Genomic DNA, 22,834 nt, shown 5'->3' with positions numbered 1-22,834 from the left:
ATGAAATAAAAATAATTTAAAAAACTTGTACTCGGGGATTGGGGATTTAGCTCAGTGGTAGAGCGCTTGCCTAGCAAACACAAGGCCCTGGGTTCGGTCCTCAGCTCCAAAAAAAAAACAAAACAAAAAAAAACTTGTACTCGAGTGTTCTAAGCAGGATTATGCATAATCGCCAAAATGTGAAAGCAGCCAAAAGTAGGCACGTGCCTACAATCCAGCACTTTTGAGGCTCAGCAGGAGAGGGCAGATAAATTCAGGCCAGTCTGGGCCACACAGGGAGAGCTCATCTCTAAAACAAAGATGGAAATGACTCAAATGTCTATTAGTCAACAGACTACATGTGGTATACACACAATAAAGTACTAGAAACTTTCATTAGGGATGAGGGTTTATGTGTGTGGTATATATACGTGCGTGCGTGTGTGCATGTGTGTGTGTATGTAGGCCAACAGTCAGTCATGTCTGCTGTCTTTGTCCTGAATACAGAGCTCACTGATTTCAGCTGGACCAGAGTTGGAATTACAGGCGGCCACCATTCCCATCTGGCTTTTACGTGACTGCTCCATCTACCCAGCTGTCTCCTACAACCTACTATTTAGAAGTTGAAAAAGAGTACTAAAGACCCAAAGATGACTCAGTTAGCAAGCATGGGGAACTGAATTTGGATCCCCAGCACCCATGGAAAAAATCCAAAGACAGCCTAAACCACTAATCCCAGATTTAGGGAAATGGATGAAGGAAGCCCCAGGCTTGCTGACCAGGCAGTCTAGTTGATTTGGACTTCCCGGGCGAATGAGGGAACCTGTCTCAAAAATAAGGTGGGGGGCTGGAGAGATGGCTCAGCAGTTAAGAGCACCCGACTGCTCTTCCAGAGGTCATGAGTTCAATTCCCAGCAACCACATGGTGGCTCACAACCATCTGTAAAGAGATCTGATGCCCTCTTCTGGTGTATCTGAAGACAGCTACAGTGTACTTATATATAATAAATAAAATAAATCTTTAAAAAAAAAAATAATAAGGTGGGACGCTTTAATCCCAGCACTTGAAAGAGGCAGGTGGGTCCTGTGAGTTTAAGGCCAGCCTGGCTTACACGGTGTTTCAGGCCAGCCACAAATATATGAGACACTGTCTAAAAAAGGGGGGGGAGGGGGGAGGGAGGGAGGGAGGGAGGGAGGGAGGGAGAGAGAGAGAGAGAGAGAGAGAGAGAGAGAGAAAGAGAATATAAAGAAAAATGGTGGAGAGCAACTGAGGAAGACTTCTGGTGTCCCCTCTGACCTCTGTAGATGCACACACGTGCAAGCACACCTCCATGACTACGTTTACACAGTGAAACCCAAGGTGAGTACGGATAGGAGCTGCAACACAAATGAACCCTGAGTTGTGTTAGATGACTCTATTTAAAGGAGAAGTTGTAACAGGCACACAGTTCGCACAAAGACTTATGCTGGCCAACTTTGGAGCCCTGGGAGGAACTTGGAAGTGAGAGTCAATAAACCCAGGGTTTCTTTTTAGGGTACTGAATATGTTCTAACAATATGACTGTGGCCATGAACTCAATTGAAAAACAGTGACTACCTGAGTTAACTTATGCCATGTAACTTACAGTTCAAAGTTCTTTTGAAGTTGTAAAGTTCCAGTCTCTACCATTAGGATGCTTTAAATCAGCATGAAACAGTCCCCCGAGCTGGGCTGCAGCTCAGTGGACAGCCCTTCCCAGCATGCACGACAACCTGAGCTGATTCTCAGGATTGCAAAAGCTAACTTCCTGTGCTACTGTGATGAACTGACCATTAAACATACTTCACACGCTGCTTGTTTCTCACGTGCCATCTGCTGAGGAATCTTAGTGCATGGGTGACAAATGCTCAGACACTCCTGCTCCTTAACCTCTGTACTCTAGCCATGTGACCCAGGGAGCTGCAGCCCTCACAAGCTCCAGGCAGAACAGAGCTGAGCTCCCTGCACAGCACGCATCAGCCCCAAAGCAGAGCTACCTGAGCAGTTACCTAAGGGGCCCCAGGAAGGACAATAAGCTCTGTTATGTTACTCAAAAAAAACAAAGCACGGCTGGAGAGGTGGCTCAGCGGTTAAGAGCACTGACTGCTCTTCCAGAGGTCCTGAGTTCAAGTCCCAGCAACCACATGGTGGCTCACAACCATCTGTAATGGGATCTGATGCCCTCTTCTGGTGTGTCTGAAGATAGCTACAGTGTACTTATATATAATAAGTCTTTAAAAAAAAACAAAAACAAAAACAAAGGACGTTAGGGTAACTGACACATTCTGGGCTGGAAACCCAGTTTCATGATAGGAAGATATTCAAATAAAGCTGGATTTAGATGTTCTCACTGGTAATGATGCCATGGATTCTGACAGGGAAAGCCCAAAGCCTGGCTACAAATTCACTGTGCAACCCTGACCAATACGAAAATTGAGCCTCCCAATGTTCTCTGTAAACCTCAATGAAGGTTCTAGAAATGGATCACCCCTGGAATATAAACTATAAAAAGTGCTAAACAGAGCCAAGCCACTCTTTCCCAGTCAATAAGTCCCATACAAAAACAAGATAAAAATTGCAACTGACAAAAAAGAAAAGTCAAACGACAGGAAAACATAAAACAAAAAACGGTCAGGTGGCCTCTGGCTTGCGCTACAGTCAACGATGGCCTTGAGTTCCTGCTCCTTCCTCCTGCCTCTGCTTTCCAGATGCTGGGAAACAAATGAATGCCTCCACACACATGCAGTTCACGCCGCACTGCTGGGTCCTGTGCATGCTAGGAGAGCACTCTGTCAACCCAGCCACACCCAGCCTCAGTACTGTACAGTTTAGTCCATATTCTTGATGTGGTAACCCTCTGTACATACTCACATTCACAGCAAGTAGCAGGAGTCTTAACTAATAAAGCACAGACCCATTAAAGCAAAAGTACAACCAACAGAGATAGGCCTTTGGCAAAAACGTGCATTTCTTTACTCTTGGGTACCCGATCAGAGTGGGAGCACTGGAGTAAAATGAGTCATTGGACAGACTCATAGCTAATTAAGTCATTAAGTTTTATTCTTCCTTCCTTTTAAGAAAACCAGACTCTGGCAATAAGTGTTAAGATCTCTAGAGTTCTCGGTGTTTCCACAGCGCCATCCTCTCCATTTGAATAACAGATCAAATCTCGAAAGATAACAAGGTTTATACTGCCAGCATAAAGGTGGTCAAGAGTCAGTCCTGTGGCATTATGATGGCTGACAGCATTTTATACAAGTTCTTTCATTAAAATCGCGTAAGTATTAAATCAAAGTCTTTAAAAAATCCACACATTAGTCCCCATTTCCAGCCATTCTGAATGTTTTGTTTTCAAAAATATTCTAGTCTTGGTTTGAGTACATATCTAAGAATAATACTTCTTTTTTTTTTTTTTTTTTGGTTCTTTTTTTCGGAGCTGGGGACCGAACCCAGGGCCTTGCACTTCCTAGGTAAGCGCTCTACCACTGAGCTAAATCCCCAGCCCCAGAATAATACTTCTTAATTGACAGAAATATCTGTAGATTATGGTTTTAAAAGTATTTGCATTGTCTTGGGTTCCAGAACTATTATATAATTTTTTTCTTCCACATCACACCAGGCCCAGCTGCTCCGCTTCCTGCAGGCTGGGATGAAGGCCGTGCCCAGCCTGCTCCGTGTCAGCTGAGTGTCCTGTCTCTGTACCCTCCCTCCAGTGTCCACCTTTGTCCTCCTTATTCATGTGCCTGGGTATCCAGAACTGAGAGCAAACAAATGCAGTAGCCTGAGCAGCCTGGCTGCGCCTCTGACCTCGGTGGGATGATCTGGTTTTCACCAATAGAGGAGGTATTGGCTTTTAGTTTATTGTGGATGAAAAGGTATGTATGTACATGTGTGAACAATTTCTTTTTCCTTTTCTGAGACAGGGTTTCTGTATAACAGCCCTTGCTGTTCTGGAACTCATTCTGTACACCAGGCTGGCCTTGAACTCACAGACACAGAGATCATCCTGCTTCTGCCTCCAAAATACTGGGATTAAAGGCCACCATGCTTGGCTGTGAACAGTTTCTTAACACTTGAAGGTCTAGGCATTCCTTTTTTTAAAGTTTTAATTAATTGATTAATTATTATTTATTTATACAGCGTGTGCCTGCAGGTCAGAAGACGGCATCAGATCCCATTACAGATGGTTGTGAGCCACCATGTGGTTGCTGGGAATTGAACTCAGGACCTCTGGAAGAGCAGTCAGTACACTAAACCACTGAGCCCAGGTCTTGGCATTCTTAACTTTTCTAACTTAAAGTAGTAAAGGACTGACAAGATGGACAAGCATCAGGCATGGTGGTGGTCACCATTGATCTCAGTGCCTGGGAGGCACAGGTAGGTGGACCTGTGCGAGCTTGAGGCCAGACTGAACTACACAGTAAGACCCTGCTTGAGACAAAAAAAAAAAAAAAAAAAGGACAAACAATGGGGAGAGGCCATTGGCAGAAATGATTGTTTCTTTACTCATGGTACACCATTAGGATGTAGACACTAGTGTTGGTTGGAATCCTAAGTTGACTACACACTGGTACTTGATTATATAAGCTTCTTAACCTCCATTTTCCACTTTCTTTAGCTGTAAAAATTAATGTAGGGGTTGGGGATTTAGCTCAGTGGTAGAGTGCTTGCCTAGCAAGCACAAGGCCCTGGGTTCGGTCCTCAGTTCCGAAAAAAAAAAAAAAGTAACGCCTATGGCACAGACTTCTGACAATGGTTATGTATTAACACACAGAGTTTATAGAAGAATAATTTGTCACAAAGCTATGTTACACAGCGCCACAGAGGGTTCTGAGTGGCATGTAATGTATTCATACACAGTTAAGAGCTGCCATGGGCAACATCTACATCCCAATTCTATAACAAGTTTAAAACTGGTCATTGCTCATTAATTGGAAATATACCTAAAAACTGTTAAGTGTCTTTTTTTTTTTTTTTCTCTTTTCTTTTTTTTGGAGCTGGGGACCGAACCCAGGGCCTTGTGCTTGCTAGGCAAGCGCTCTACCACTGAGCTAAATCCCCAACCCCTAAGTGTCTTTTTATAACATAATTTTAAGTATTTGTTGGCCATCTGTATTCTAACTCTTCGTATTCCTTATTCATTTTTTTATTTTGTTAATTATTGTTTTTGAGAACTACTAGTTTACCTGACATTTGTGTGTAATGTGTGTGCGTATATATAAAAACATTTAAAAAATACTCCTTGCTGCTTCTCATAGCAAGAGTGGGCTTTACTGAAGAAGTACATTTACTGAAGAAGCCAGGAAGTCTCCTCCTAACTTCTAGGCTACCCTGAAGCACTAGACAGCATCTGGGCATCCAGAGAGCAGCTCAGGAGGAGAGGCGACAGCTGAGGAGAGCACACGAGGCCAGCCAACTGTGGAGCACTCACTGGGTGCCCCTGGCGCCCTACATTCCTTTGGAAGTGACCCATGATAATCCCCATTTAGATGATAAAATTGAGGCACAAAGAAAGTGAGAGACTTCTCCTAACATGGTCGTGCACTTTAGTCACCAGACAAATGTGAACTGAAGTCTGTTAGGGCCAGAGAAACACTGACGGCAGCAGGGAAAAGTCTTATGACAAGAGCCTTTAGGTCAGGGGTTCTCAACCTGGGTCAGACCCCTCTGGGGGTTGCCCAAGACCATCAGAGAACAGATTTCACATTATGATCAGAACAGAAGCAAACTTAGTTATGAAAGAACAACGAAAATAACATTGTGGGAGGTGGGGTCACCACAAGGAACTGTATTAAATGTCACTGTCACAGCATTAGGGAGGTTGACAATCACTGACTTAGGTTATCTGGAAAAAAGAGCATGTCTACTCTGTGACAATAAGAGCTGAAGAAAAAAGCAGCCAAGAGAAAAATGCTCAAAATACAGGAATGAGCAACTTCAAACACAGAAACAGAAAGAATCAAGAGTGGAGGTAAACAGAGAACATTAAGACAAGAACACTGCACTGAGCCAGTGAGATGGTGGCTCAGTGGATAAAAGCACCTGCCACCAACCCTGATGACCTAAGTTTGATCCCTGGGACCCACAGGGTGGAAGGAGAGAAGCACCTCTAACAAGGTGTCCTCTGACCTCCACAGTTAGCACAGTGGCGTGCCTACTGCCAGCTCTACAAATAAATAGGAAGTGTAATAAAAATTGTTTAAAAAGAGAATACTGACAAGATATGGTGGCACATGCTTTTCATCCTAGCCCTGGAGGAGCTCTGTAAGTTCAAGGCCAGCCTGGTCTACAAAGCAAGGTCCAGATAAACCAAAGCTACATAGTGAGACCTTATCTCAAAAAACCAACAAACAAAAAATAAATAAATAAACAAACTAGACTGCATCTTCTAAGACAAAAAAAATGAATGAATGAATGACAGAAGGCCATAAATATCAGAACTACAAGGGTGCCACAGAATATTCATATAATGTAGTTCAACTTCCCATCAAAAGCTTAAACTGGAAAAAAAAAAAAAAGACCAAACAAGCAAACAGAAAACTGGAAGATTATTCCAAAGCAATATAAATATTCCACTTACTCCTCTATTTAATTTTTCTTTGGTCAAGACTGATTTGTAAAAATTGAGCTTAAAATAACAAAAATCAAACTATTTTAGAATTTCTTTTCTGGTTTCAGGAACAATGAAAAGCTTTTGCTTCCCTTAAATCGTGTTTTCCTTAGGAAGTACTGGCCACAGAAAGGACTTCAGCGCTGTCCGCTTGACTCTACTTCACACCGGACTTTGAGCCCACCCCACCCCACCCGAGAAGCTCTGCTCATACCTATTCCTTCCGGCTGTGCCCCCTCCCCTGCTCTCACGTTTATCTGCATTTTCTTCACTTAATTCCATTCATGTCCCTTCCCCCAGCTTAGTGACAGATTACAGCAGCCCACAGCAGCTGCACTGTGAACAAACCCTGCAGAGCGAAAATGGTGTTTAGAACGTACAGAAGGCCTGCTCATGTCCTCTTCTTCCTGGCCAAGTGCAGAGTCCTCGGAACACCAAGCTGAGGAAAGAGAAGCACAACAGATTTGCTCAGAGTTCCCGACAAAGGAATGTGGAGATCTTTCTGACCAGATGGTCTAAGATCCCCTAGAAACTTGATCCTCAATGGTTAAGTACCACATCAACCTCCAGAGACTCTGAAGTGCACGCTGTGTGATGAGACCCCTGGGAGGTTAAGAGCCTACTGGCTACACAGCAACACAGTATATTTCTTTAAGAAAGAGAAGAGCCCTGATGTGAATTATAGAAAGTAAAAACTTAATAAATCAAAACTTAGCGATATATAGGTGTTATTAAGAAAAGCAGTGATGAGCATCCAGATAAAAATGTTCTAAGTGGCTGAGAACAGAGGCAGGGATAAGGAGTGATGAAACAAGAGACATTACTTCTGGTTTATAACGCCACTTTTACAGTACACTGAAGTTTCTCTAGGAAAAGGATGGCACCAGCAAGACGGCTCAGCAGACGAAGGTGCTCACCTCCAAGCCTGACAACCTGAGTTCTATCCCTAGGAGAGCATCAACACCTGCATGTTGTCCTCTGACCTATACACACGCTCTGTGGTACGTGTGAGCCTACACACATGTGCATACACAGACACGGACACACAAAATAAGTAGATGCAAAATTCTGTCACATTAACGAAGTGAAACTGGTCTATCCCGTACACTCAGTAATGCCCTGTAAACTTCTGGGACAGGAGCACCAGGCCTCCTCGCTGCTCCCTGAATACAGCTCTCCCACAAGCCCATGAGTCCTTCCCTGCGCCACCTCACCTCTTCTTCCGGCCATCTGGGACAGGCGCTCCATGCCCCGCAGCTGTTGCTGGTATTTCAAGGTTGAGACGGTCATTTAGTGCTTGTCAAGACGCCTGCAGGTCCAGAGTCCACCCTTTCCCAGGACCCTGCAGCTTGTGCTGTGGGTCTCAGGTCAGAAGTTCTCCACCCATGACAGACATCTGTTCCCAGCCATCTTCAGGCTCACAGCACATATCAGCCTTAGAGTTGGGAGGCAGGACCTGTGGGTTTAGACCAGAGATAAAATCGGCCTCATGTGTACTCATAGGCTCTTTGTCATAATGAGCCTCAGAGACAGCCCCCAGCAGTCACTATCTTCTGGTATTTTGCGGTTGTCTAAAACATCACATTTTTGGACATTGTGATGCACACCAAGACATAATCAACACAGCCCCCAACACTTATTTCCTTGTTTGTTAACACTCTCTCTGCAGCCAGAGCTACTAGATGTAAAAACCGGTCAGGGTAAATGAAACACTCAACAGAGACACAGAGTCTAGAAACAAGATGGTGCTTGACCATCTCTGGAGTCATTAGTGTGGCCTCCATGCAGAGACAGATCCATGGCCACGTAACAAAACACACTGCTTCAGCTTGATGACCTGAGCCTACGCCTGGAACCCTCCACATTAACAGAGAACTGACTCTAAACTTGTCCTCTGACCTCCACCTGCATGCTGCGACTGACACGCGAGCACCTCACAAGCACACATGATAATAAAGGTTTTGGGAAATACTTAGACACAGAAATCCCCAGTTGAAGTAAATGGAGGTGCATCAAAAGGCCAGCTAGGGTGGGATTGGGAGGGAGGGATGGGGACCAGGAACAGTGTCTGGGATGTGGGGGAGGGGGAGCCAGATATTACAATAGTACTATTCCCTGTGGAAATAAAAAAAAGCCGGATATTACGATAGTACCATTCCCTACATGGCTGCCTTGGTAATGATTTCATTTGAAATAAAAATTATAACCATGTCACATGAGACTAGACATCAATAATAAGTAAAATGGTTATTAAAATACACTATTTACCACCTATGAGTCTTTATTGCTAGAGGAAGAGAAAAAAGTGAATTAATTTTGCTCTGCATGAAAAATTAGTAAAGCAGAAAGAACTATTTTAATAAATCTTGGTGTTATGCTTGATACATTCACGGTTACTTCTGTCTTTAAAATCAAGCGCTCTCTCTAATCCAGACTGGTCTTGAACTTGTTATCCTGCTTCTTCTGCCTCCTGGGTACCAGGATTATGCATGAGCCAAAGACCCACTCGTCTTTACTTTTTATTCCTCAATTCTCAAATTCTAAGCGGCATAATTTCTATTACAGTATCCATCCACCGCCTTCATGAAACCAGGAATTCTTTCTAATTCTGCCAATGATGGTTAAGTGTTCAGTGAATCAGATACACAGCCCTTATAGAGCAGTCAAAAAGCTAATAGAGTAACTAATAAAATCGAGCAGCTCTTCTCCTGGGGACATTACCCAAACTGACTGACAGCAGGGCTCAGACTCTGTGTCCTTTGTTTAGAGCAGTGCTCTGTGCAGGAGCCAAGTGGTAGCTCGCAACATACTGTTTAGGGTTTGAGAATTCTGCCACTATGAACCCAGGAGTTACAAAAGGACAGCTACACCGGACAGGTCCTCTTACATTAAATACTTAGAATTCTTAAATTCAGACCTAGAAAGCAGACTGGTAGTTGCAGGAACTGGGAGTGAGGAAGAAACAGGGAATCGTGTTTTGTTTTCTAGTATGAAAACAGGACTTACTATGGGTAGCAACAGAACATTTGTAAACGCACTGTCACTGAACCACATGATTAAATACTAGTATAGTGAATTGTATACTTGCCACCATTTTAAAAACATGCATATTCATGGAGAACGGATGGGATGCACCAGCTCATCTGGGATTGACTTCTCACCCCCACACCCTATTCTTTGTTTCTGTTTTTTCTTTCACTGTACCTTGGATTCGCCCCAAGCAGCCTTGAATGTGAACCCCTGCATTAGCATCCTGGATGCTAGGATTACATGCACGTGTCACCACACACAGCTTAAGAATTTTAAAGTATCTGAAAGTAATGTCATATATTACACAAGAGTAACAGAAAGAGATGGCTACCTAGTTTGGTGTACAAGCATGTGAATGTCTTGTTTAAGTTTGGGCTTTTGTTAAGTAAACACAGACACGAATAGAAACCAAGCCAGTGGGTGGGGGGGTTGGGGGGCTCAGGGACAGGGTAAATATAAACAATAAAACATTTTTTTTCAGTAATATGACAATATAGCAGAATTAAACTCACCTATTAATAGTAAGGCCAGTTGTTATGCTGCTCATGAGAAACCTGAAACATAAAAACAAAGGGTTTAGAATATAAAATCTGTGACAAATGCAATTTGAGAGATCTAGAGCTCGCAGGAGAGCAAACTGTCATCAAAGAACACTTGTAATAAATGGTAAACCCCCAGCATAAAAGTATTTCTGGGGGGCTGGAGAGATGGCTCAGCAGTTAAGAGCACTGGACTGCTCTTCCCAGAGTTCAAATCCCAGCAACCACATGGTGGCTTATAAACATCTATAATGGGTTCTGATGCCCTCTTCTGGTGTGTCTGAAGATAGCTACAGTGTACTTATATATAATAAATAATTTTTAAAAAAAAGTATTTCTGGGGCTTTCTTAATGTGGCAAACGGTTATTTTGGTAACAATGCCTTGTCTTCAAATGGAATAGATTACAAGCTCACCCACACAACGTTTCTTTGGCTAAATATGGACACATTCAGAAGCAGAAGTTTTTAAGAGTCTTTGCATGATCTCCCTTGTGCTCCTGTAATCCACCTTTAAAAGAAAATATCTTTGGAATCAGTTCTTTTTCACTTGAGCCCCAGAAAAAAACAAACGAGAGCAGATCCAAATTCATCCGATCGATTCAACCAAATGCAGACTGGATCTGCTAAATGCAATGAATCTGCTAACTACGTGAACTGGAGAATGAATTTGAGTTTCATTGAGTTTCAATGGTTTGCTACTGAGCTTGGGGATTTCTTTTTTAGCCATTATTAAACTAATTTCAGGGCTGGCAATGTAGTTCAATTGGCAGAGTTTTTGCCTGGCGTGATAGAAGCGTTAGGTTTAATCTCAACCGCGAAGATGAGAGGAGGGGGTGGGGGAGATTGATTTAAAAAATTAAATCAGAGGGTTGGGGATTTAGCTCAGTGGTAGAGCGCTTGCCTAGGAAGCGCAAGGCCCTGGGTTCGGTCCCCAGCTCCGAAAAAAAAGAACCAAAAAAAAAAAAAAAATTAAATCAGGGGTTGGGGATTTAGCTCAGTGGTAGAGCGCTTGCCTAGGAAGCGCAAGGCCCTGGGTTCGGTCCCCAGCTCCGAAAAAAAAAGAAAAAGAAAAAAAATTAAATCAGCTAAGCAAGTCATTAGGTAAGAATGAACTTAGAAAGTTATAAAAAAAGAACTGAAAAGTTAGAGAAGAGTGTTCGAAGAGGGTCAATGAGGGGAAAAAATCATTAGAAAGTACAGATTTCCCCCCCCCCCCGTAGTTACGAGTTACTCCAAGTGCTACAAACCTAAGAACTCCGCGACACACATGCTACGCCACCCCCACACTCACCACACCCTTACTCAATCACATACCACCGAACACGGCCACGACACGACACCCGCACCCACACAACCACACCCCCTCAAAATCTCCAGAGTTACACACAAACTCTTACCAGTTTTTTGGGTGCAGCTCCAAACAGTCGCGAGTACCGCCTTCTAGCGGAGAGCACTCCGCAAAGCTACTCCGAGCTACTCCGAGCCCCCCGAGAGCCCGCGCCCAGTCTGAAGCCCACGGCCGGAGCAAACCGGACCACTCGGGCCTCTCCCGCGGAGGGGTCCCGGCAGCGCCAGCAGCCAAAACCCCCCGAAACCCAATCTCAGAGACACTACATGCAGGCAACCCGCAGCCAAGTCCACAGACTCAGAGGGCAGCGCGTGCCCGTTATGTCCCAGAGCACAGGTGCTCCCAGAAGGACCCGCGGCCCGGCCCAACTTCCGGTCAGAGCTTGGCTTGAGTTTCCTGTGCTGGGGATAGGAGTGATAGCCCAAGGCGCCTAGGTGGCTGAGCCTATTAGCGCCGCGAGACAGTGACGCCGGCTGCGAAGCAGCGCTGGACGTGAGCAGCTGCAGGACCCGTCTTTTCGGGAATAGCCGGAGGAGGAGCTGGGAATGCGAGGTGGCTGTCCCTTTGTAAACTACATTTCCCAAAAAGCCTAGTGGCCTGTCCAGCCTCTCACAGGAATGCCAGCGTTTCCTTGGCGGGACCTTTAGGAGTGAAGGTAGAAATCCTAGAAAGTGCAATGCTGTTGCTCTTCGGGGCTACAGGTTCGGACCTGTAAATAAATAATTAAAGGGCTCCAAGTGAGGACACGAGAGACCCGTGGGAGCTGGCGCCTTGGGGCTGTGCGGACATAGTGCTCTTGAAAGGTTTGTGTGGGTTACTCGGAATACATTGTGATAGCTTTTCTGTGAGGACATGAAATGTCTGGTTGTCGTGGAGTTGTGGCTTAAGTGTAAGACCGTGCCTACGGGTTGGGGATTTAGCTCAGTGGTAGAGCGCTTGCCTGGGAATCGCAAGGCCCTGGGTTCGGTCCCCAGCTCCGAAAAAAAAGAACCAAAAAAAAAAAAAAAAAAAAAAGATGGAGATAAAATCACTGCCTGAGAATAGCCTTGAGCCTGTACCAACATCCTGCTACCTGCCACACCCTGGACTGGAGAACTAACCCTCAATTTACAAATTCCTTCTTTATTATCCCCGGAACTTCTGCTCCAGTGTTTATGCTTCAAAGACTGCTCACGCCCTTTCAAAGGTCAGAACTGTCAGCACCAGGAGTCTGACCCCTGACCTTAACCAGTTAGAAGTATTTTCCCACAGGGAATAAAGTTTGCTTTTGGTTTAATTCTGACTTTTGTGGTCCTTTCCTCATTATTGGCATACTCTGTGACCCCATCATCTGTATGCCTTGCTGGAAATACTTGCTTAATGACGTTTGTCATTTGAATGTAGGTTCCTATATTGTCTTCATTGGAGAAAAGAATAGCTGTAGCTACTGTTAAGTCAGAGGTATAGAGCTAGCCATGTTGCAAGTCTGATTGCAAAGTAGAATCATTGGCTTAGATTTAAACGGGAGCTGGGAGACGAATCAGGAGGCAGAGCAGGGAGATCTCTGTGAGTTTCAGGCTTGCCTGGTCTACAGAGTGAGCTCCAAGCCAGCCAGTGTTACAGTGCAAGATCCTGTCTCCAAAAACAAACAACAACAATTTGTGTACACTGATATCATTTGATGGTTTTCACGCATATGATCAACTTTACTAATTACAACTTCCAGTTCTATATAATCTTCTTCAGTCTTAAGACCTCTTTGATCTCAAGCTGGCTTCGTGTTTTAGAAACCAAAGTGTGTGCTGTGGAAGGAAGACGTTCAACATGGTTTCACTACCAACTTCTCTCCCTCCTACCCACTGAACCTTTTTCTCCACTGAAGACATAAGCCAGTTCAGCTGGATTAAAAGTGAAAAAGGAAAATTTGGAAATGGGCTCCTGGGTGAATGTACCTGTTACAGGGGACAAAACTGGAAGAAGTCACAGGCAGACTATGGTGTAGGAGCTTCTTATAAATTGGTGGGGGGCTGGGGGTCCTGGAGTAGGGGCTTGTAGGGGATACCTGCCAGGAATGTCAGGAATGTAGGACTGGGTGCATGCATGTGTGCTTGTGTGTGTGTGTGTGTGTGTGTGTGTGTGTGTGTGTGTGTGTGTGTGTGCCTGCGTGCATGTGTGTAGGAGTCAGTGGGTTCGGAGGGAGAGGGAGGAAGTGGGATTTGCTGGACTATGTCAGGGAGAGGGCAAGCCTGGGATGGGACTCCAGCTGAGCACCCAACCGGCAGTCTCTGTAGAGACTGTTCAATAAGAACACTGTTCGATTAGAGCAGCGATGGTGAGGAAGAGAGATCCTGATTTTCTTGAAAGATTTGTTGGTCTGCCTTTAAAGCCATTCAGCAACTCCCCCTCTCTGTGGGATGCTTTCACGAATTTCTCAGAGAAGTTCTCATTGGAATCCTCTTAGTGCAGGGAACAGCATGTCTCCTTGAAGTCATAGTTACTTACAATTCCTGGCATGCAGCTTGGCATTTTGTCAAACACTCTGTCCCATGATGGGTCCAAGAGATAGAATAGTACCCGTCTTTATGCCCTCTAAACTCTAGAGAATATAGGAAAAAAATTAAAGCTTCTTACAAAGTATTTCATATCCTATGATATAAATGGATTCCTCCTTTCCCACCTACGCTAAAGGAGAATTTCATTTCCCCTGTGAGCTGGGACTGTGTGCCCTCTTCAAAAACAATTCTTCATCACCATCTAAATATCCAACAGTTCAATCTTATCCTGAGTTACTGCAGACCCAGAGGTTAAGAACCTCTGTCCCAGAAGACTGCTCCAACTTCAGACAGCAGCCCTGTGTCTTGGGTCAGACAGCAAACACAGTTTGGTGTCTCCAAACTACTACACTTCTCAGCTGAAGGGCCCCAACTTGACAAGACAGACGCCATCTTGTAACCAGGCCTCCATTTTATACACTGGGCTCTGTCCTCAGGTTAAACTCTGATTACTGGAAAAACCACACACTATTCCAGGAAGGCACTACCCAGACACAGGCCACCAGCAGGAAAATACCTAACATTCCAGAGGCTGCAGTTAGATATAAATAGATTGCTTAAGCCAACTGAAATCCTTGTTAGCCAATCATGTAACTGCCAAGCTGATAAGCCCCTCACCCTGCTGAAACCACAAGAAAAAGGCTGAACCTTAAGTTCTCAGGGTCGGAGGAGCCTGAGGGTCTGCGCTTCCGCATATGATTTTAACATCTGGTGGTCTTTGGGGACCCTCGGATCTGGGCATAACACAGCCAGCCACAAACTGAAGGCTTCCCATCCCTAGATTCAGTAACTGACTAGAGCAACCCACATAGGAGCCCTAGGCGGTAGTGCACCACGTGACAGCGTTATGGCCAATGACTGACCTCAGGGACAAAGTTGGTCCCATAGAATTAACTCCCCCCACCCCCCCCACCCCCCCGCACCCCCCGGAGCTGGGGACCGAACCCAGGGCCTTGCGCTCACTAGGCAAGCGCTCTACCGCTGAGCTAAATCCCCAACCCCGTCCCATAGAATTAAAATGGAGCTGGAAATTCCGCCCGCCTCGTGTTTTTCCTGTATGGTTTCCACGTTTACCAACAGAGAGTATTGTGTTGAAGTTGCCTATAGTTTTCAGTATAGTAGCATACATTATACCGTTTGTAGTTTAGGGACAATAAGCTATACAGTACAGTGTACAATAGGTTTGTGGAAGCACGCTCAATGGTGGCGTATGAGGACCACCCAGAAACGTTTCTCAGAACACGTCCTTGGCTGGAGAGATGGCTCATGATTTTACGGTGGCAGAAATCCATACAATATCCACATTAATGACTAACCCATTCATTTTAGGCATTTTATTAGGCAGAATCGTCAATGACCTTTTCGGATACCCTTCCCCACTTCAGATACTTTGACTACTTCATCTCTTCCATTTTGCTGTCCTGTTGTCATAGCTGTCACAATAAAACCACAGTCTTCAGTAGAGTCACTCATTGTCTGGCAACAAGGATGTGGTTTTTTTTTTTTTTTAAAGATGTATTATATATGAGTACACTGTAGCTGTCTTCAGACTCACTAGAAGAAGGCATCAGATCGGGCTGGGGATTTGGCTCAGCGGTAGAGCGCTTACCTAGGAAGCGCAAGGCCCTGGGTTCGGTCCCCAGCTCCGAAAAAAGAGAACCAAAAAAAAAAAAAAAAAAAAAAAAAAAAAAAAAAAGAAGGCATCAGATCTCATTACAGATGGTTGTGAGCCACCATGTGGTTGCTGGGAATTGAACTCAGGACCTCTGGAAGAGCAGTCAATGTTCTTAACCCCTGAGCCATCTCTCCAGTCCATGGTAATGGTTCTAAAACAGTTGGCTATAGCATTATTTTCCACACCATTAAATATACCGAAAGACAGCGCTCATGTTTAGAGTAGAAACTTTAGTGGAAGGTATCCCAGGTGATAATATGGATTGGTAGTCTCCATTTATGCTCAACTCATATTTACAATTCTAAAACCAATTCTTAGAACATATTGCAATATCCTTGTAAATCTCTTCACATATTGTTGGTATTCTGTTGTCTGCTTACTTAATAAAATGTAAGGCTTTTATGTCAGTAAAACCATGTTTATATTCTACAGAGCATATTCTGTAATCCTTCCTCTTGAAATCTGTATCACAATGATGAGACTAGGAATTCCCTGCTACTGAAACCCTGTAAGTTCAGTAAACGTATGAGACGGGACTCTTGCTCAAGGCTCCCCCACAACGATTAGGTTCTCATACCCATAAGCATTCTTCCTAGCCTGGATTTTCCGATGTCTGCTGGGGTTTGCCTTCTGATAGAAGACTTTCCCGCACTCCATACGCCATAGAGTTTTTCTCCCGACAAGTCCTCCAGTCTGTCTTGAGACATGGCTTCTGGCTGAAGTGCTTTTCACATTCTCTGCAACGATAAGGTCTTTCTCGCACGTGCACCTGACTGTGTACATGAGGGTGTGACTTTTCACCAGTGCCTCCCACACTCACTGGACAGAAAGGGTCCTTGCCTTCTATGTCTTCACCTCAGGGAGATGAATAGGCTGGCTCCCCTGCAGGAAATCTATGCCGAAGAAAGAACGGAAACAAAACTGAGCTTTTAAGAATGATTTTTATCAGGGTTGGGGATTTAGCTCAGTGGTAGAGCGCTTGCCTAGGAAGCGCAAGGCCCTGGGTTCAGTCCCCAGCTCCGAAAAAAGAACCAAAAAAAAAAAAAAAAAAAGAATGATTTTTATCTTTTGTAAGTATGTGTCTGCGTCTCATGTGGGTAGGTGGATATGAGTATACACGCCCGTGGAAGCCCGGGGCATCACATTCCTCGAGAGCGGGGGTTGCAGGCAGGTTTGAACCATCCAGCATAAGTACGGAGGACAAAACTTGGCCTCTACAAATGTAGTATATGCTTTTAGCCCTAGAGTCATTTCTCCAGCCCCCAAAACTGTGATTTCAAAGGCCACAAGTTACTCAGTAACAGCAGGAGAGTAAGTATATAGAGGCTGTGAGCCATGGCATGACCCAGCAATGCACGGGTGAGGTGGTTGCAGGCAGACCTGTGTGCACCAAGGATGTTCTGGAAGATCTCGATGACAGTCCTTGTTTAAAGATTTTATTTTATGGATGAGACACAGCAGAAGAGGGCATCAGATCCCATTGCAGATGGTTGTGAACCATGTGGTTGCTGGGAATTGAACTCAGGACCTCTGGAAGAGCAGTCAGTGCTCTTAACCACTGAGCCACCTCTCCAGTCCCCTGTTGTTGTTGTTGTTGTTGTTTTAAGAAAAAAAGTTTAGGGGCCGGGGAGATGGCTCAGTGGTTAAGAGTTCAAATCCTAGCAGCCACATGGTAACTCACAACCATCTGTAAAGAGATCTGATGCCCTCTTCTGGTGTATCTGAAGACAGCTACAGTGTACTTATATATAATAAATAAATAAATAAATCTCTAAAAAACAGAAAAAAGTTTAGTACACTTTAAATAAATAGAGCAGCTGACACAGAGTAACAGAAGATCTCTCCATCTTGTGAATGACTTTTTTGCATCCTATATAAAGTGGAATGATGTAATTAATTCTAAGTAGACTGGAAAGAATTGAAGATATGTGGCTGCACCGATGAAGAGAATGACTCCCGGGATTAGTCAGGGTTCTCTAGAGTCATAGAACTCATGGAATGTCTCTCTGTATTGGGGGAATTATTGTGATGACTTACAGCCTGTTGCCCAACTAACCCACTAAGAGTCAGCTGCGAATGGGAAACCTGAGCATCCAGTAGCTGCTCACTCCCAGGAGGCTGGTTGTTTCCGCTGCTCTTCTGTAGAAGGAGGTTCTCACAGGGGCCATGGAAAGGGAACCTGGGCTCTCTGCAAGAGCCATGAGTGCTCTTACCGCGGAGACATTGCTCCAGTTCCTGGTTCAACTTTAATTTAAATGAAAAAAAAAAAAAAAACGTTTCTATGAGTTGCTTTCAGTTTTTCTATTTGCGCTCATTATGGTAATTGTTTTATTGGAACTTCAGAAGAAACGGATTCATGAAGGTCCAACTTGCCACATATTAAACACATAAGACAGAATGATTCCTTTTTTTTTTTTTTTTTTTTTCTCCTGGAGCTGGGGACTGAACCCAGGGCCTTGCGCTTCCTAGGCAAGTCCTCTACCACTGAGCTAAATCTCCTAACGCACTATAAAGCCCAGATGTAGTTTTTTTCCCCGCTTGATAATTTTTTTTTTACATAGGATAAGTATTTAAAAGTATTTTCCAAACTCGGTTTGCTCTTCCAAAATTTCAGTCTAGATCCTTACTCAGTAAACGTACTGGGTTGCAAGCACTGGCAACATCGTATGCGTCCTGGTTGCTATGGAATGACGACGCTCGGTGTTGGGATGCCGTCAGTGATTGGCAGGTCAGAGAACCTTAAAGGAAACATTAGAGAAATGCACTAAGTTCCCACCAAGGTATTGTAATGCTAAGTTCTGTCCCCCAAAACCTGGTTCTTCCAGAGATGAGAGAATCTGCATTTGACCCTATGCGACCTTCCTCAAAGTTATTTTTGATTGGTAAATAAAAATGCCAACAGCCAATAGCTGGGCAGAAGAGACATAAGCAGGGTTTAGGGTTTGGGGTGGGGGTTTGGGGTCAGAGTAGAATCACAAGGGAGAGAAAAAGAAGATGAACGGAGGAGAAAGTTACCATGGGTTAGGTGAGTCATACAATAATGGCCACATGGGTTGGCTTGTTGGAGTTAAGAGCAGCCCAGACAAAACATAGAAAATCATATAATGGGGTTATTGACTGGAAAATAAACATAATAGCATAGAGGGCAGATACCTGCCCAGCTCTGTGCTAATTGCGACTTATTATAAATATAAAGGTTGTATGTGTCTTTTATCCAGAACTAAAAGGTCAAAGGTGGGGTCAAAACCCCTGATTGGGATTAAACTATTCAACAACAAACCATGGTGACCCCTATAATATTTTTTAGTCACACATATGCAATCTCTGATATCTAGATGTTCTTTCAGTCACTGTCATGCTCATGTATCCACCGACCCATGGAGGATTACTGGCTGCCACTACAAAGCTCACTGATACAATTTGATTGTCAAATAGCCAGTGACACCCAATCACAACTTCACTTTAACCACCAGTTGGTACCCAGTGATGGACCAGCCTCGACCTGCACACTGATGCCTTATTCCTGTTCTGATGTCCAGAAGTTCAGTTAATACCCAAAGTCCTAGCGAAGGATCTGAAGGGAATGGACTCCTCAATTATTAGAGGCAATGCATGCAAAGATGTTATGCAATTATTAAACCCTGTTTACAAAGAAAGAGAATGTTTTGCTTAACATCACCAAGGAGGACAAAGACAAGTATGAATCTAAAAATATATGGGGACATTAGAGCTTTTTTTTTTTAAGATTTATTTTATTTATGAGTTCACTGAGCTGTGTTCAGACACACCAGAAGAGGGCATCAGACCTCATTAAGATGGTTGTGAGCCACCATGCAGTTGCTGGGAATTGAACTCAGGACCTCTGGAGAAAGAGCAATCAATAATCAGTGAGTGCTCTTAACCTCTGAGCCATCTCTCCAGCTCTTTCTTGGGTTTTGAGTTTTTTGAGACAAGGTTTCTCTGTATAGTCCTGGCTATCCTGGAACTCACTCTGTAGACCAGGCTAGCGTCAAACTCAGAGGCCTGTCTCTACCTCCCCAGTGCAGGAATTAAAGTCCCAGGCCCAGATCACCGTCACATATTCTTTTTTTTTTTTTTTTTTTTTTTTTTTTGGTTCTTTTTTTCGGAGCTGGGGACCGAACCCAGGGCCTTGTGCTTCCTAGGCAAGGGCTCTACCACTGAGCTAAATCCCCAAACCCCAACCGTCACATATTCTTGAGATGAGAATGTCTACTATATAAATCACCTGCTTCCTCAGTGTGTTAAGGGCCAGAGTGCTCTGGTGGCAGGATGTGTTTCTTTCTTGGAAGAGGGGCTTGACAATCGTTTTCATTATTGAAACCAAGCCTTGCACTGCTGGTCCTCTTGCTCCTCCTTCCAGCTGATGGCATCATAAGCATGTCCCACAACATCAGGCTGATTCACGCTGGAGAACACAGGGCGATCCTGCACACCAAGGGACCATTTTACCGGCTGAGTGCAACCCCCAGACAAATCACCACTGTCCGCAGATCGACCTTAGTGAACTACCAAGAAGCACCAATCACTGACTTTCCCATGCTGCCCAACTCCATGCCTTTGAAAAACCATACATGGTCCAGACCCATGAAGACCATTGTAACCAATTATCTTACACTGCCGGTTATGACATTTCACAGAGCCTGGTTTATTAATTCCCACATGTTGGGGAGACCTTTCTTAGGGAGACCTTTCTTCCTATTGTATGAATGTGTGTCTCTGAATTTTTTCAATTATTAATTCTATATCCACAGAGAGCTAAGTGCTGGCAGGATTTGGGTATTATCATTTCTTTTTTTTTCTTTTTTTTAAATTATTTTTATTGGGGTTGGGGATTTAGCTCAGTGGTAGAGCGCTTGCCTAGCAAGTGCAAGGCCCTGGGTTCGGTCCCCAGCTCTGAAAAAAAGAAAAAAAATTATTTTTATATTATGTGTATTAGTGTTTGAAGGCGTCTGATTCCCTGGAACTAGAGTTGCAGACAGTTGTGAGCCGCCATGTGGGTGCTGGGAATTGAACTCGGAACCTCTGAAAGAGCAACCAGTGCTCCCAACCACTAGGCCATCTCTCCAGTCCCAGGGAATTATCACTTCTATGCCCATCATTAGGTCTTCTATCTGTAAATGCTTGTCCTTCCACACCTGCCCAAAACATGAAGGTCAGACAGCTCTTAATGCGTTAGGCAACCAAAGAGAAGGCCCAGGTATTGTCTACTGCTGATTGGCTATAATACAGACAGCTGCAGCAGGAAATAAGAGTCAGATGCTCCAGGCAGGCAGAGGGACAGGAAGGTCATAAGGAGAGGCAGACCTGGGAGGGAACAGAAGAGAGACCGGACTGGAACAGAGAGGTAAAGAGCTGAGAAGTCAGGTTAAGTTAGTAGCTAGCTGAGAGACTGCCCCATCAAAAGGTCTAACGCTTTAAACTTTATAGAAGTCTCATTTCTGGGGTTGGGGATTTAGCTCAGTGGTAGAGCACTTGCCTAGCAAGCGCAAGGCCCTGGGTTCGGTCCCCAGCTCCGAAAAAAAAAAAAAAAAAAAGAAAAAAAAAGTCTCATTTCTTATTTATTCTGCAAGTGGAACTGAAAAAGGCCTCCTCTACCTACACACTCCCAGCTTACAGAGCATCTGCCACTAATCCATACAAATGTGTGCCCACCGAAATGGACCCTGCACCCAGATAAGACGCCCGCCCAGTCACACCATTGCTGCTCTCCCCAACACTGGCATTTTGTGTACCCATAACTGACCCATGTGGGCCACCATAGTCCTAGGTCAGCATTCAACACAGGTCCTAAGTTTTGACTGCTTCCATTCACTAAACATTCCTATTTACCCTGAATGGGCATCTTTAACCCCAAATCAATTGGCTTGAGGATCAGCTTCGCCCTGGTGTGTATGTTCTTCCCATCCTGAGGTCGGTATGCACACTCAGTCTCGACTTTGAGGTTGTCAGCCAGTACTCTGAAGCTTTCCAGTGGATGGGATTCTGGGCATTCCATGCTTCTTTTATTTTTATGCAGGCATGATGGCTGTGCCCGCTTGGTGGCCATTTGATGGGAGTTCAAAATTGTGATGTACAACAAATTCTTTGCTGGGCCAGGGAATTTGGCTATTGTAGGGCAAGAAAAGTAGTTACCCCTGAAACTCCAAGCACAGCTACTTTTAAATGTAGGAATCCAACTATTCTTTCTCCAGGAACAACACAGTGGTCCAGCAGCCAAGAGGGTGAGGTTGGCCATCATATGTTTTTAGTTGTTGTTGTTTAAAAAGATTTATTTATTATATATGAGTACACTATCGCTGTCTTCAGACACACCAGAAGAGGGCATCAGATCCCATTACAGATGGCTGTGAGCCACCATGTGGTTGCTGGGAATTGAACTCAGGACCTCTGGAAGAGCAGTCAGTGCTCCTAACCACTGAGCCATCGCTCCAGCCCAAATTGTTTGTTTGTTTTTTTTTTTTTTTTTTTTTTTGGTTCTTTTTTTCGGAGCTGGGGACCGAACCCAGGGCCTTGCGCTTCCTAGGTAAGCGCTCTAGTTTGTTTGTTTTAATGCATTTGTTTTTGTTCATTTTAGGCAGGATATAGTATAACCCAAGCTGGCCTCGAACCCTTGATCTCTATGCTTCCACTTCCAAAGAGCTAGGATTACAGGTGTATGCCCCCATATCTGTAATCCTAGTCCCAGTACATCAAGCTGGCACAATAGTTTTAACTGCAAACTACATGAGACTCAGTGAAACCACCCAGTTTAAGCCCCAGGAAGAGTGACTGACTGCACACATTAAGGATACCCACTGGATACATCATCTCAGAGGACTGGACACAGAAGCCAAGAAGTTACCATGTGCAAAGAAAGTGTGGAAACCTATCACCCCCATAGCTACTGTTGCTTAGCTATGAGGAAATGCAAAGAAGGGTAGCATCGATGGAACTGATCAAAAAGAGGTTCTTCCCTTCATAGGTTAAAAAATATCAAGGCGGGCAGGAGAGATGGCTCAGTGGTTAAGAGCACTGACTGCTCTCCCAGAGGTCCTGAGTTCAAATCCCAGCAACCACATGGTGGCTCATAACCATCTGCAAT

General features: G+C 44.4%; 1 protein-coding gene across 2 annotated transcripts in view; it reads right to left on the bottom strand.

The window, feature by feature from the left end:
* Positions 1-12,840, bottom strand: part of Zfp568 (zinc finger protein 568) — a 51,156-nt gene extending 38,316 nt beyond the window's left edge. Inside the window, exons 1-4 of one of the 2 annotated variants that reach the window (XM_039093718.2) lie at positions 11,576-12,840; positions 10,151-10,192; positions 7,823-8,064; positions 6,989-7,047 (exon numbers count right to left, since the gene is read on the bottom strand). In XM_039093718.2, coding sequence (XP_038949646.1) covers positions 6,989-7,047; positions 7,823-7,898 — 135 coding nt within the window. In that variant the 5' untranslated portion in view covers positions 7,899-8,064; positions 10,151-10,192; positions 11,576-12,840. The remainder of the gene's footprint in view (positions 1-6,988; positions 7,048-7,822; positions 8,065-10,150; positions 10,193-11,575) is intronic. The other variant, NM_001419981.1, reaches the window with a different exon arrangement.
* Positions 12,841-22,834: the final 9,994 nt, after the last annotated feature.

This window comes from Rattus norvegicus, chromosome 1, assembly GCF_036323735.1.
Source record: "Rattus norvegicus strain BN/NHsdMcwi chromosome 1, GRCr8, whole genome shotgun sequence".
NCBI classification, from domain to species: domain Eukaryota; kingdom Metazoa; phylum Chordata; class Mammalia; order Rodentia; family Muridae; genus Rattus; species Rattus norvegicus.
Note: the sequence above shows the minus strand (reverse complement) of the source record. Positions and strands in the feature narration are given on the sequence as shown.